Here is a 15684-nt window from a genome sequence, read left to right on the forward strand (position 1 = left end):
TGCTCCAGACCCATTAGTGTTGACTCAGCCTCATTCTCCCCAGGAATCCCATGCAGAGCCTTTGTGCTTCCCTGGCCGTCCCTCCATATGTCCCTCCTGGACCGGGGGGCTTTCCTACCCGTGGAGCCAGCTCTCCCCTAAGACAAACATGGGTGCACACGCTCGCGCACGCACACACACACACACACGCTCGCGCACACACACACGCTGAGTCTGAGAGCAGCTGGAGGGCACTCAGGGGGCTGTGTCCGGGCCATCTTTCTGTCTGGAGGAATGCTGGGGCAGCTGGCCATCGCACCTGTGTGTGTGTCCTCACCATCCTGCCATGGCAGCCTGCCTCGTGGGCTGTGGGTGGCGTCACTCAGCATGCCCTGAGGTGCCCACAGATGCTGTGCTGGGCCAGGGCTTCCAACCCCACACTGCCTTCTTGCCTGACCTCAGAGCCCCGTCCCCAAACTTCCCAAACACCAAGGACAGCCACCTTCCCTGATGAGGCTGAGCTGGGGGCAGAACGGCTGAGCCGGGGTGTCACAGCACCCGATGCCCATCGCGTCGGGCTGTTCTGACAGCTAGAGGAACTCCTGTTCATTCTCTGCCCCGAGGGCCTCCTGGAACCAGCTGTCCACACCACTGCCAACCCGCAGGGCTCCCAGGACAGGAGTGGCCAGCAGGGCTCAGAGGCCAGGTCATGCATGCCCTGCAGAGAGCTCTGCCCACGCTCTGAGCCCACACTGTCCCACAGAGGATGTTGAACTGGGAGAAGGGCACTGGTGTCACCATCAGCACTGCACTCAGGGCTCACGTGTGTGGAGCGCTCCCCAGGTACCCTGCCCTGACCTAAGAAGTCCCAAGAGCCAGCTCCTTTGTCCCCACCATGGCTGGCAGGCCATACCTCTCTTTGCAGGTGAGGATGCCAGGGCAGAGGGGCGAAGCAGAAGGTGCTCACGGGCAGCTCTGGGATTGGGACCCCAGCAGACACCAGCTCCACCCCTCTCACCATGCAGGGTCCCTCTCACCAAATGCCGGCCTTGCCCTGTCACTGGTCACTGGTTACACTCTCGTGGCTAAACACAAATCCTTCCTCTGGCTGCTTGGTTACCCACGACTCGCCTCCTCTTCCTCCTGGGTTTCCATGGGGTGGGAGCTACTAGAACCCTGGGCAGTGATGGGGGGAGGCCTGTGCATGTACACGCATGCCTGTGTGTTTACATGTGTCTGCGTGTGCATAAGGTACTTGTGTATCCACGTGTGTGCATGCATGTGGGAGGGTGCTGTGTCTGTGTGTGTGCACATGCGTGTGTATGCACACATATGCACAGACCTGTGAACCGCAGCCTCCAGACCCCTCAGTGCCCAAGGAGATCTGAGGTCTGAGGGAAGCTGCTCAGGACAGATGGACCCCCCGCCCCGGGGCTGGGGAGACCCACCGTGGGCCTCAGCAAAGCAGAGGTCAAAGACCCCATTAGCAGCTGTGGTCACTTGGGGGCTGGTGAGGGTGTTTTTCCTGATCGGGGAGAAAGGAGGGCGGCAGTCAATGTGGACTTGTACTTGAGAAAAATAGGAATTATCTATCAGTTACCAGCCGGCTGGCATGCCGGGAGCCCCAGGAGTCACGGCGCAGAGGCCGGACGCAAGCACAGGCAGCAGGGCTGGGCAGCACCCGCATGGTGGGACCCCAGAGCTGGGAGCAAGCGGGCTGCCCGGCGGCCCCGTTCCGCACTGTGAGCCGACCACTTGCCTGCCCCTCCCTGGGCAAGGAAAGAAGCCCCGGTGGAGGGGGTTCTGGCCCCAGAGAGCTGAGGTGCCAAAAATCTCATTATCAATGTTTGTCCCACCTCCACCCCCTGGATCCACAGGGCTTCGGAGGAGGAGCCCTGGGTGCAGGCGACAGCATTTTCCTCCCCAGTTCGCGCCCCCCCACCCCCCCCCGCCCCAGCATCCACAGAGCCCAGCAGGGAGGGAGCGAGGAGGTGTCACTGCTCCTCTGCTGGGCACCAGGCACAGCTTTCCCCTCCCGCTGGTGCAGCTGACCAGCCCATCCCACAGGGCAAGGCCACCCCGTCCCCCAGGACAAGGCAGTTGAGACAAAACCATGAAGTCCCTTGAACCTGATGCCACACACCTGGCAGGGGGTGGGGGTGGCAGACACCCCAGTTGGGGGAAGCCAGCCAGAGAGGGGGTTGCTCCTGTCCTTCCATGAGGATCAGCTCAGACCACATGCAGTGCATTCCAAGCATGGTGAAGACCCCATCAGCATCCTCAGACCATGGGAGGAAGGGAGGCAGAGCTCCCACAAGCTGCCTGCCAGGACTCCAGGGAGACACTCTCCAGAAACCACCAGCATCATAAACCCCAGGGCAGGAGGTCAGTGTCCTTAGAGGGGAGAGAGTGGACTTAGGCAACAAGCCTGAGTGTGGGAGAGAAGCAGTGGTGAGTCTCCTGCTGCTGGAGGTGTGCAGGTGAGGATGCCTTGGGGCTTTCTGACCTGGCTTCAGACCTCCAAGTGGGGTGGAAGGATAGGCCTGGTCCCCCTTGCCCCACAGGCAGGTGCAGCTGCCGCGGAACCACTCATTTGGGAGGCCCAGGCCAGCACACCACCACCACAATTAAGACAACGCATGGGCCTCCTGCTGCGAGCTAAGCACCGTGCTGGCCACAGCCCTGGCACGGTCTTCCCATCCTTATCTCCATCGTGCAGTAAGGTGCGTGGAGGAGTAATTTCCAAATGGAGAAAACGGGGTGTTAGCACTGGGGTCGGCATTGCCTGCCAGATGGAGGTGGGAGGCCCTGGAGGAGGTGCCAGGTCCTCTGCCCCTCAGCCCAACAGCCCACAGAGCCCCTTCCCATCAAGCCCAGGGAGTCCGGGCTGAGCCTTCTCTTAGCCCGGAGCCAGCAGCTGGGGGAGCCCGTGGCTGGAGTGAGAATCAGAAACAACCGCAGGTGGGGGCGGGCGGGGCCTGGAACCCAGACCCCAGACCAGCCCGGCAGGACTGTCCGGCTACCTGCAGAGCCTGACAGGCCACCTTAGGCTCCGCCCTGCCCCTCGGCCCTCCAGGAGCGTGGGAAAACCGCAGCTATGGCCAGCAGGGCAGTGGGACCCGATTCTTAAAGCGGAAAAACCTGAGGGGCCCCTTGCTCAGCACTCCCGACAGGGGGTGGGAATGCAGCCGCCCTGCATGGACTTCAGGGGGCCAGCACTGAGCTGTGCCCGGGGAGGCGGGGCCTCGTGGGGGAGGGGACGCTGCCCAGTGGGCCGGACCAACATGTGTCCCATAGAGCCCCTCCTGCAGCCACGGCCTGGGTGCCCAGGCAGGGCTCACTTGCCCCCTCCTCGGTGCAGGAGGGGAGACCCGGAGGGCTCTTGGGGCTGCTTTTCCCGCCCAGCCCCTGCGTGCCCTCCACTCCTGGCTGGGGTCACGCAGCCTTCACCTTGCCCCTCCTGACAGACCCCGTCCCCTGAAGCTGTCTGGGCAGGGCAGCTCAGTGGTTAGGAATACAGATGCAGAGGTGGCTGCCCCCACTTACTATGAGCAGAACTCTGGGCGAACCACTTCCCTCCCCGAGCCTCAGCCTCCTTGGCTGTAAAAGGGGAGCAGTGATGGAGTCAGCCCTGTGCGTTGTTGGTGGGTGCAAGAGTTAGCTCAACTCAAAGCCCTGAACATGGTGCCTGGCTCGAGGAGACTGGCCTTCTGCACAGGTGATGTTATCAGAGTTAGCAAGATCCCCACTGTGGGCCAGTCTGTCCCCAGGGGCACCGCGGTGAGGACCTGAGCCCTTGGCATGGTGGTTCCACCCCATCTCCTTGGTGCATGCCAATTCCTGGAAATGACACTCCAGAGACAGTGCCAGCAAAGCCCAAATCCACCTGCCCGCAGATGCGTCTCGCTGCGTGGAGGAGGCAGGTTCTGCAGACCCTAGGGCTGTGGGCCTGTCTTGGACAGACAACTCTTGGCAGCAGAGCCCACGCCTCTGTCCAGGACAGGATTTCAAACCAAAGATCCCACCTGAGCATGGGGAAGCCGCTGGCCAGTCTTGGCAGAGATCTCACCAGCAGGGCCAAGTCCGTCCCCTCTGCGGCCCTTTGGAGGCTGACTGGCTCTGGCCACTCACGTCTAGAGGGGTGGGCACACACCCAGACTGCCCGGCCCTGAGGCCCGCCTCCTGCCCGATGCTCCTCCTGGCCCGGGCCAGGTGGGAACCCCGAGCAGACAGTGGGGCGAGCTCAGACCTCTTGAGGTGCGGGGAACGCAGCCACCTCCTCTCCAGCCCGCAGCCCGCAGCCCTCAGGGACTAGGGGAACTCACCGTCCAGGTGGCTGACTTGGCCGTGCTGGACTGCTGGAAAGTGACCTCGAAGTGGTGGGGGCCGGGGTAGTCGGTGTTGGAGGGGATGACAGGCGCCGGCGACATGGTGTCGAAGGTGGAGCTGGGCTGTGCGTAGGGCGAGTGGGTGGGCACGCTGGCGGCGTGCTCTGGGGTGTAGGGACTGGCCGAGGCCGCGCGGCTGCTCATCTGGTCCATGGTGCTGCTCAGCAGATTGAACTGGGCCTGGCGCGGGAAAGGGGAGGAGGGAGGGGGAAACACACACAGTCAGTCGTCCTGTCCCGTCTAGGAGGTGTCCTGTTACAGGAGCCTTAAAGGGCCAGCGGCTCCAGTCATCCCAAATATTTCCCCGGGTCTCTCCCCCATCCCAACAGGCCACTACTTGCATTGGGATAAACTGACATATTCACCTCGCCCTCCCCTCCATCAGCCTCCCGGTGCCAGGGTTTCTGGGGATCCACCCAGCCGTTGCTGAGGCGGAATAGACTCTCTGCACACCTGGAGGGGAGGCGTCGGGTGGGGGAGGCTCCCAGGCCCTGATGCCCACACGGGCTTCACTGCACCCTCCGGGCGGCATCGGGGTCTGGACCTCACAGCTCAAAGTGGGGAGATCCAGCCCCAGGGAGCCAGGCAGTGGGGGAGGTGGGCTGGGCACAAGTGGGCCCTGAGTGCAGGGTGCGCACACCTGGGCTTGGGTGCGTGGGTGCCCCTGAGGTGCTGGAGACCAGATCCGGGCTCTCACTAGGTCTGGCCCTCTAGGTGGTGGGATAAGGTGGGACTGCTATTCAATGGCTGAGCCCAATTTTCCCAGTTGGGCGGCCTCGTCTCTTGGTGAACGGCCTCACCCCGACTGGAAAGGCCGCTCCACGCTCAGGGGCCGGCAAAGCCTCACCCCTGCTGCCCCCTGGCCCGGGGTTCTCTTGCTAGGCCCCTACCCGCAGCTCCCCCGCCAGGACCACACACCAAGGAACAGGAACCCCTGTGGGTGTGTCCCCTGCGCCACCCTCTGTGGGGCCCCGGGACCCCAGCATGGATCAGCGTCTGCCAGGAGCTTAAGGGAGGCCCCAGCTGAGGGAGGGGGTGCTGGTCCGGCCTCGATGTCTCAGATCCAGGGCAGGGCAGACCTCACTTGGTGGGCTGCCGAGGAAGACCCTCCTTCCAAATCCAGAGGCGGGTGCTGGAGGAAGACTGCACATGTATAAACAGCGCTTTCCCTGCGACCCCCGAGGCTCAACGCAAACAAACGCCTTTACCCCCCTCTCCCTGGGCCTGCAGTGGGCACCGTGATTGTCCCTATTACCCCTCTCCCCAGGCCTGCGGCGGGCACCGTGATTGTCCCTATTACCCCTCTCCCCGGGCCTGTGGCGGGCACCGTGATTGTCCCTATTACCCCTCTCCCCAGGCCTGCGGCGGGCACCGTGATTGTCCCCATTTTACAGGTGAGGAAACTGAGCTATGGGGCTGGGGAAACGATTGACCCCAGTGATCTAGCGGCCCCAGCAGACGGCACAAAGGTCACCGGCAGTCAGCAAGGTGCAGGCTGAGACCCCCAGACCGTGAACTGGGATTGCAGGGCAGGAAGGGGCAGAGCCAGGCGGAGGCGGGCGGGGCGGGGGGCGGTCATTCTGCCCTGTGTCCCTCTTTAGAGAAGCTGTGGTGTGCTGTGAGCACACTCTTCCCTCCCACCAGCCTGCCCCCTCCAATCCAAAACACAAAACGTGCACTGCCCGCACACAAGGGTGCAGGGGCCTCGCCGGGACTCCCAGGCTCAGCCCCTTCCTGCACCTCAGCCTTCTCCATCAGAGGTGGTTGGGTTTAGTGACCCAGAGGCCCCCGGCTCTGCAGGTCCTAGGACACACATCCACTGAGGTCCCTGACGAGGGCCGCATCCCCCGGCCCCTCCAGCATCCAATGGAGAAGGACGCCAGGCAAGTCCAGAGTTTGCGTCCTCTCTGAGTCCTCTACTGAGTCCTCCACTGAGTGCCGTCTGACGTGGAGGCAGCTCAGCCTGGGATGCCGGAGGGGCAGGAGGCAGGGGACTGCTGCTCACCAGAGCCATCACCACTGTTCCCAGGGCCACCAAAGGCCAGGCAGGCCCTCTCCCTGTGTGCTCCAGCCCAGGACAGCCAACAGCCCCAGCAGGCCTGAGCCGTCAGGGGCGACCCGTGCCCTGGCTCCACTGCAAGGGTCTTGGCACGAGGCCTCGGCTGAAGCTGCCATCATCTGGCACCATTAAGCTGGCTGTGAGCTGTCAACCTGGGGAGCCCACCCACCAGTGGAACGGGGACCCCCTGCAGCACGGGCCCTGCCCACCTCTCCGGCACCACTGCAGCCTCCTTCCTGGTCTGTCGCACTCCCCACAACCTTCCTAACTTCCTGCACCACAGGTCCTTCCCAGGAGCCCAGGGTTCACTGAATGGCAAATGGATAAAGAAACAGTGTGTCTGTACAGTGGCCTCTTCCTCGGCCATGAGACAGAAGGAAGCTCCCACACGCTGCCACGTGGATAAGCCATGGTGCCAGCTTAAAAACGTCACGGGGGGACGCCCGTAATCCCAGCATTCTGGGGGGCAGAGGCGGGAGGATCTCTTGAGCCCAGGAATCTGAGACGGCAGAGAGCCAAGATCACGCCACTGCCCTCCAGCCTGGGAGACAGGGCAAGACTTTGTCTCAAAAAACGAAACAAAATATAACATCCCAGGGAAGGGTGACCCTTGCCTCTCCTGGCTCCTGGGCTATTGTGAGGGGGTCTGGGGAAGCAGCCACTGGCCCCCTCAGAGAAAGATGTAGAAAGGCTACTCCTGCTCCTCCTGGTGTCTGGTTGGGTGTCACCCTGGGCACCGGCGAGCTGCCAGTAGGCTTCTGGCACAGAGGATGGACCCCTGCCTCAGCTACACACATGGGAGGTTGGGTGATGGTGGGGGTGACAAGGGGCAGTGCCAGGCTCTGGTCGCACAGCCCAGGCCCCGCCCCAGAGTCCCCGGCTCCCAGACTCCTCACCAAGGCCCAAGAGGCCTCTGAGGTGTCTGAGACCTGCTTACGACCACGGGCCCAGGCCCTGCCTGGAAGCCTGCACTTGTGGTCTGCACACGACCCTTCACCAGCCCTGTCCGGGCTCAGAGGTCACTGTTCCGAGGGGTCAGCCCTGGCCACACGGGCAGGAGCAGCGCCCAGGCCTCAGGTATTCTCTTTTGTCACCCGGTTTGAGCATCTTTCTAGCCATTCTCCTGAAGGGTAGGCTCACATGTCCCCCATGGCTTCTGTCTCCCCTACTCGACTGTGAACCCACGAGGACCCTGGATATGGTGGCCACTGGCCACACAGGGTGGGGGTGTGTGAAATGTGGATGGACCTGAGCCCCGTGTGTGAGCGCACCCCGATTCCAAGGGCTCAGGACCACGGAAAGAATGGAAAACACCTCACTCACCATTTCCTACTGATTACAGGCTGAAACGATCACAGTTACGGGTGAATACAGGAAATAATTAAATGACTTCTGCAGCTCCTTTCCACCTTTTTGAATGCGGCTACTAGAAAAAGCAGAATTACACACACGGCTCGGAGCCGACACCCTCAGTCCGTGCTCCTATTACAGCGTGGCTGCTTGAAAGGCTCGCTGAACAAGCGAGCTGGCAGAACAAACGAACAAGCGAATGCAGGACGGCTCCCCCAGTCCAGCTGCCCAGGAGTGAGTGTGGGACAGGAGCCAGCTCCTCCCATCACCGGGTACCGGGTGCCAGCCTGCCCACCCTCCCCTCTCCGTGGTGCCCTCTCTCTTCCAGGTGACCAGCGGTGGCCTTCCTGGAAAGGTCTTCCCTGTTTTGGGCCCTGGGATGGCCTCAGGGATGCACGACTTCCCCATTCCTGACTCATTTGAGTCCCCCGGGCAAGAACATCCCGGGGCTCACGGGCTGCCCAGCTGAGGCTTCTCAGGTCAGGATGACAGGCAAGGGCAGGCTCCAGGGTCCCCCTGCCCGACTCCCATCCCTGCTCCATCCCTGAGAACAGGACAGCCAGTGGGGCAAAAAGCCCACGCCTCCCTTGTTTGGGAGAAGCAGGACGCAGACCCACGACAACGTGTTTCATATTTTAACTTGTCCACATTCTTGAATGATCTGAGGAAGGTGCCAAGGAATTAGTCATTGAGGCAAGAGGAGAAGAACTGATAGGATCTCTGCACCTAGCACAGCCCAGCGGGAGTGAGCCAGGCCCTTGCGGCAGGCGGCCACACGCGGGAATCCTAATTAGTGGATAAGTGTCCGGACAGCAGGCCTGAAGCCCTCTCGGTGCCGTCCTCTGTGGCCCAGGGCCCCAGGCAGGCTCCCTTAGCAGGCCTTCCTCGGGCAGGGCCCCGATGTCGGCCTCTCCCTCTGGTCCCCTCTCATCCTCAGGCTCAGTGACACGGGGTGGGGGCCTCTGAAGCCCCCTCCTCCCCAGGGTTACTGGGCCTGTCCTCTGCCCAGGGGACGCTGTCCTCTCCTCCTGCTTCCAGGGGACCTCTCTCCCTGCACGCTGGCCCTGCCTGTGGTCACCGCCCCTGTCGCACCCCCAGTGGGTGGCACAGGCTTTGCAGCTGCAGTTTTGAATGCAGCTGGGAACGCAGCATCTGGGAAGTGTAGGGGGCTTTCTGGGTCTCTGACCTCCCCCTTAGGCCTCCCCAGGCATCCTCCACAAGCCCCTCCACCTGGCTCGGGGGACTCTGGTCTTTCCTTTCGCTTCCTGCCTGGCGGCAAGGAGCTTTCCCTGGGGCCTGGCTCCTGCTCGGGGTCAAGCTGCTGAAACAGGGAACCCTGAACCTAACACAGGCCTGCACAGGGGCCTGGGGTCTCCCACAACCAGAGGGCCCCCGGAAGCCACGGGGAGGAACCCGGGCACAACCAGGACTTTTTTGGTTTGTTTTGCTTTCAACAAGAGCTCCCAAGATAGTGGGCTAATTAGGACACGCCCGGCCCGCGGCGGCCACAAGTGCCTACATGTGTGTGCAGGGCTCCTGGGCCTGACCCAAGGAGTGCGCGGGAGCCAGAGAGCCAGCGGGTGGCCTTCCCGCCAGCCTCCAGGCCGCGGACGCACCAGGCCCTGCTGGGGCCCCAGGGCCTTGTTGCGGGGCAGGAGTGCTCTGCCAGGGGAAATACTGCAGCCCCCACGCACCCACCCAGGAGGCCTCATCTCTCCTCCCTGCAGATGGGTTGGGGACCTCCCTGGGTGCACCTGTGCTGGAGATTAGCTCTGGGCTGGGGGCTGGGGGCTGGGGGCTGGGGTGTGGGCAGCAGGCAGTGGTAAATGGGGCTACTCTCTAGCCTTGGCCAGTCACAGGTATCAACACAGTTCCCAGACCTCACTGGTTTGATCCACCCATGCCCCTGGGGTGGCAGCAGGCCAGTGACCTTGCTCCAAAATGAGGGGTCAGAGACTGAGAGGCCACCCAGTAGCTGGGCTCCCTCCAGGAGGGCTGTGGAGGGTCCCGCCTGCCCCCTGGCCTGCCTGTCTGAGAGCAGAGAGGAGCAGCGTGGGGGAGGCCAGAGCTCAGCCCAGCCCTGAAGCCCCATCCCACTGGCTGGACACCCCAATCCAAGCCCCAGCATCTACCGTCGGCCAAGCTGGGGACAGTGATGGCTGAGGTCTGGGGGTTCCCACCAGGTGGGCAGGAAGTGGTGGCCAGGGCTGCCCATCCCAGAACAGCAGGTTCTTCTGGGTCTACTGATGCCCCCACGCCACCATCCTGGGAACCAGGCCTCTCTGCCCATCCAGGAGAGGGGCAGGAGAGACCTCCCAGGGACCTGGGGGGCCAAGCAGGGCTCTGAGGTCAGGAGTCCTGGGGCCAAGTCTCATCGCTCCACCTCCCTAGGTCTTCGTTTTCTCATCTGCAGAGTGGGGATGAAATCAACATGTACTGGCCAGGCGTGGTGGCTCATGCCTGTCATCCCAGCAATTTGGGAGGACGAGGCAGGCGGATCACCTGAGGTCCGGAGTTCAAGACTGGCCTAGCCAATATGGTGAAACCCCGTCTCTACTAAAACTACAAAAACAAATTAGCTGGGCGTGGTGGTGGGCACCTGTAATCCCAGCTACTTGGGAGGATGAGCAAGGAGAATTGCTTGAACCCGGGAGGCAGAGGTTGCAGTGAGCTGAGATCACGCCACAGCACTCCGGCCTGGGTGACAGAGCAAGACTCTGTCTCGAAAAAAACCAAAAAAGAAATCAACGTGGACTTCGTAGGATGGTTGTGGGGATCAAGAGGGTCCAGAAGTATGGTAACCTGAGACTTCATCGGAAGCGACTCTCGCCCGGGAGCCCTCCTGGAACCAATGTCCAGGAAGCTCCCATGCACGAGGCATGACCTCCACGCCTTGGCACAAAAACCCAGCCAGGAGGAACGACGGCTGGGCAGGCTCCGCCGAGGAACAGGGACGGGAATCCAGATTCACTACTCAGAGGACAGTCGCTAAGCCCTGGGCACAGGGACGGATGGGGAAGAGCAGGTGCTCTCGGGGGCAGGTGCTCACAGGGGTCGGGGTCTCTCCTGTTCCCCGAGGTGTCCAGATAGCCAGTACCGACAGGACGCTCAGAAACTCTTGGTTGGATGAAACAGACCCTGAAATCCACGCGGGCCATCCAACTGGGGGAAGTGGCCACGGTGTGCCACCGCCCGCCATGTCGGCCACAGCCCCAAGCCCAGACAGTGCCCAGGGTCCAGGCTGCCTTTCTCAGAATGTGGAGGGCGGGGACAGCCCCTTGAAAGACTCTTTGTCCTCACCGGCCAGGAGCTGGAGGGGAGCTGGGCCCCATCATCACCCTCCCGCCGCATGGGTTCTGTCCTATTTCAGATTAAGTTGGATTTTGTGGTTTTGTTAAAAGATTCCCATTGCACCTGTTGACTGTTTAAAATGTGTAAACCGTCTCAAGTGACTTTTTTTTTTTTTTTGAGACGAAGTCTCACTGTGTCGCCCAGGCTGGAGTGCAGTGGTGGGATCTCGGCTCACTGCAACTTCCACCTCCTGGGTTCAAGCGATTATCTTGCCTCAGCCTCCCCAGTAGCTGGGATTACAGACGCTAATTTTTGTATTTTTAGTAGAGACGGGGGTTTCACCACGTTGGCCAGGCTGGTCTCGAACTCCTGACCTCAGGTGATCTGCCCACCTCAGCCTCCCAAAGTGCTGGGATTACAGGCGTGGGGCATTTGAGTGATTTTTTTTACAAGTAGATGGGAAATAAATCTTTTTCAAGTTTGTGTCCCTGTTCCCCCCTAGTCCGCTCCTCTCGCTTCCCGGTATCCACAGTGCCTTTTATCAGAGCCTAGGATATTTAAGACACAATGCAAAGCAAGGCATGGGAGGTCACAACCGTGCCATCGGATGACAGGGGACAGATGTGGTACTGTCCAGAACGGAACGTATTTTTTAGTGGAAATGACAACAGAGAAACCTGCCAGCAAAATTCACAATGACTCTGGCCACATCTCCAAAGGCCATGGTTTCGGCTGACTCCTCCAGCGGAGGAGATGTGGGGCGGGGAAGGCACCTCCAGCCTGGTCCCTGCATTGGGCCTGGCAGGGGTGGTGGGGAGGGCGGGGCACAAATGCTCATTCGGAAACCTTTGTCTCCACAAGTGCAGAGGCTCGAAAGATGGAGCTCCTGCCCCGTAGACAGCAATAACAGCTTCCCGAGGGACCCCATCCTTGGGAGCTGAGGCCAGGACAGCTCCCAAGGATGGGGCTGCTTCCTGGGGCCCCGGGCTTGGTGGAGATCAGGAGACTGGGGCCCGAGCCCACGGTCTGGCCGTGCAGTCCCCCTTCTCTTGGAAACAGAGATTCCTCTGATCCTAATCACTTAGGATCCGAGTCAGAGAGGGAGGCACGTGAAAAAGCGTAGTTGGGACGTCAGCTGAAATCCTGACGCCCCGCTGGCCCCTCCCCAGCTCCACCTCCGCCTCCCTCGCTCCTGTCACCTCTCCAGCTCCTGCCCCCGCCCGAGCATCCCTGCTCCCCGCCCGGCATTTATCCCGCACTCTCGTTCATTCTGTTCAACTAGGACAGGAACCGGGAGCTCCAGACGGGGCAGAGACATGCTCTTCTTCATCCACCACTGGCAGCCATGGCATGGTGCATGGTGTGCCCGTGACAGACGTTTCCAGAAGGCAGCATGTTTGAGGGCTGGAGTCTGGCATCGGGGTCTGCCTGGAGTCTCCTGAGGGCTCAGCTGGCCTCCCTCTGGCCTCCTGGCCTTCTCCCTCCAGCCTGGACAGGGGCTCTGAGCTGTGACCCCAGCTCTTGTAGAACAAGGAGGTCCGTGTCCTCGTTCCCTGGAGAATATTGAGACCAGACTGTTGTGGTTTTTTGAGAGTATGCCGCTCCTCAAACTCCCTGATCTCTCGCGGGCATGTCTGAACTTGGGCCCCAACCTCGCCCAGGGGTGAGTGACTGAAAAGCAGCCTGGGCTTCGGAGGAAGAGAGCCCATCCCACCGGGGCAAGACCTCCGTCCTGCTGGTGCTTCCCACAGCATCTCCCGGAGCCCGTGATTAAACGAATGGAAATGCCAACAAGATTCGACATGCGGCTGGGGGGAAGCCTCCCTCTCCCGACAATGTGCACACAGCACCCTCTGCTCTCACCCACAGCACCCTGTGCTCTCACCCACAGCACCCTCTGCTCTCACCCGGGGCTGAGGCGAGGCCTTGCCCAATCCCGTGCCAGGGCCATGTGGAACTTTCCACACCTCACACCGGAGAAACGCGCCCCCAGAAGCCCCGCACGGCTGCCCAGACGTGTGTCTGCAGGACTGCGAGGCCCAGGGCCACCGCTGCTATCCTGCCTGCACCTGCCTGCAGCGGCTGAGCCCGTCTGCAGCACCCACTCTGTGTTTAGCACCACATGGGGGCCTTGCAGACGCGTGTCCCTCCACACTCCCAGGTGACTTCAGATGACTCCAGGATAGCCTGGTGCCCCCCGGGCCTCCACGGACCCACATTTGAGCCGCCCACTGTGGCCTGGTGCAAGGGCCTCGCCCCACCCTCTCCTCAACCCTCACTGCCTTCCACCTGCTAACCGCCCCGGAGTCCACTCACGGTGCCGCCGCCTCCTCCCCCAGACCCTTCTCCACGTCCCTCAGCTTCTGCCCCCTGCCTCCCGGATCCCGCTCAAAGCCCACCTCCCCTGAGAGGCCTCCTCCAGAGGCCTGGCCCACCAGCCCCTCCCTTCCAGGTCATGGCGAGGGGCAGCCTGGACCCTGAGTGTCTGCGGGAGGCCCCAGTGGGGTATCCAGGCCGTATCCCCATCAGGCCCTGTGCTGCTGCCTATGAGAGGCAGGTGGCCAACAGGATGCACAGACTTTATTTAACCACCTGGAAATGGGCTGGTCCAGGCCCTCCCACCCAGAATGCCGAGTGCCCGGGAAGACGAGGGGGAAGGCACAGCTCACACACGCTTCTCTCCCCTCTCCGAACCCTGCTGCCAGCACCCCAGAGCCCAACCCAGGTGTCAGCCCTGACATCCTGTGTCCTTGCACACATGCCCCTGCCCATCTGTCTGCCCATCCATCCACCTGTCCTGCAGATGTGAATCAGGTGCCACCTGTAACAGCCTCCTGCTGTGCTGGAGACACTGACGGGTGCTTAGCAGGGCTTCCTGGACACCTTCCAGCACACATTAGTGGCTGAGCCGAGAATGGGTGGCTGAGCCGAGAACCTGAATTATGACAAGTGCAGTGCAGGGTACAGGGAGGGGGAGGCAGTCACGGGGCGTGCCACCTCCGATGGCCCTCGGTGATAAGCGGACATTGGAGCAGGAGCCCAAAGGTGAAGAAGGCGGTCCAGAACGGCTGTGGGGGGCCATGGAGGCAGAGGGCAGAGGCCCCAGAGCCAGAGAGACAGCAGCATGCTTGCTCAGGAATCGCCCAGCCCCGCTCTGCCTGTCCCCTCCCCAGTTAGTGGGCTCAGGAGTGACGGATGGTCCCGCCCAGTGCACTGGCCTTGGTCAGCTCCTGCAAAGGCAGGTCTCCTCTTCCCACCCATTTCCTAGGCTTGACATCCTAGCACCCTCCCAGGTGCAGGAAGATGGCAGCCGGCACGAGACACGACCCTGGCCCTCCATGCTGACGACAGTAAACAAACCAGCCAGCAAGCGTGCAGGGGCTTGGGATCAAAAGTGGTCTCGGAAACACAGAGCCAGGCACAGGGGCCACGGCTGGTGTCCAGGCAAGGACGGGCTCGGGAAAAGGTGAAGGTGGGCCTGTAGGAAGGGAAAGATCTACCCCAGGTATTGGGTGGGCCTGGGGGTGTTTCCAGGCTGGGGACCAGTAGGGCAGAGAGCCTGCAGCCAGAGGAAGGGCCGAGGGCCCGTGCAGGGAGAGACGGAGCCCAGGGGGATAGCGGGAGAGGTGGTCGGAGCTGAGCAGAGACGCCCGGGGCTGCAAAGCGCTCCCTCTGGCTCCGGTGTTGAGAACACAGGGCGGGCGTCAGCAAAGGCAGCAATTGTGAGATGTACCTGAGCAGCGGGTGCGAGGTGGGCCGCGGGTGCGAGGTAGGCCGCGCAGGGGCCCCAGGCACATTTGCAGGCAGGATTCACAGGACCTCAGGCATGGAGAGTGCCTCCAGGGCTCTGGCCTGAGCAACTGGGAGAGTGGATTTCCTGCTGGCTGAGACGCCGCACCATCCCCTCTCAGGGGAAGATAAGTTTAGTTTGGGTTTAGCAAGTTGAGGTCCTATTAGGCTGGTGACTGGGGGGAGGTCCAATGGGGGACAGAACGAAGGAGACAGAAATAGCAGCTGGCCGAGGGTGGCAGGGGGGCCGGAGGCGGGCGTGCACTAGGCACAGCGGGCAGGTGAGTGGGGTGGCTCCTCTGATCCCTGGATCTCCAGTTAGGACAACTGGTCCCTCCCCTGGCCCCACATGGCCTGAGCCCCACCGCTGCTCGGGGTCTTTCATGACACAAGGCCTGGAGAGGATGCTGAGGGCTCCCTTGGCCATGCTCAGCAGTCCCATGAGCCATTCCCAGTTGGGCCCTGCCCTCTCCAAACCGTGGGAACTCAGCAGCCTCTAGGTTGCCAAGCCCCAGTCCCTTTTCTGTTCTCTCAGCCAGCCTCTCGTGCCTCCTGGCCTCCCAGGCTGCCCCTCTGCATCTCCCCCTCTGCTTGGTGTCTCAGATGTCGTACTGCCCAGTGCTCAGCTCCAGCCGCTGTCTCTCCCTGCCTCCGTGCAGATCCTCCAAAGCCCTGACTGTAAGTGCCCATGTGCAGGACTCCCTAGAGGTCGTCTCCACAGCCTGCCTGCCCACACCAGCAACTGAGTGTCCACATGGCCGCTCCTGCCAGTGTGGCCCCGACTCCCTACCCACCTCACATCCGGACCCTGCCGGCCTTTCCTGCCTT

The 15684-nt window shown here is 62.0% G+C and overlaps 1 protein-coding gene across 4 annotated transcripts in view; it reads right to left on the minus strand.

The window, feature by feature from the left end:
• TP73 (tumor protein p73) overlaps positions 1 to 15684 on the minus strand; it is an 80114-nt gene that overhangs the window by 21533 nt on the left and 42897 nt on the right. For all 4 annotated transcript variants that reach the window (XM_016952823.4, XM_016952814.4, XM_063805696.1 and 1 more), the window contains exon 4: positions 4305 to 4547. In XM_016952823.4, the coding sequence (XP_016808312.1) occupies positions 4305 to 4547 (243 nt within the window). The remainder of the gene's footprint in view (positions 1 to 4304; positions 4548 to 15684) is intronic.

Source organism: Pan troglodytes, chromosome 1 (assembly GCF_028858775.2).
Source record: "Pan troglodytes isolate AG18354 chromosome 1, NHGRI_mPanTro3-v2.0_pri, whole genome shotgun sequence".
NCBI lineage: Eukaryota > Metazoa > Chordata > Mammalia > Primates > Hominidae > Pan > Pan troglodytes.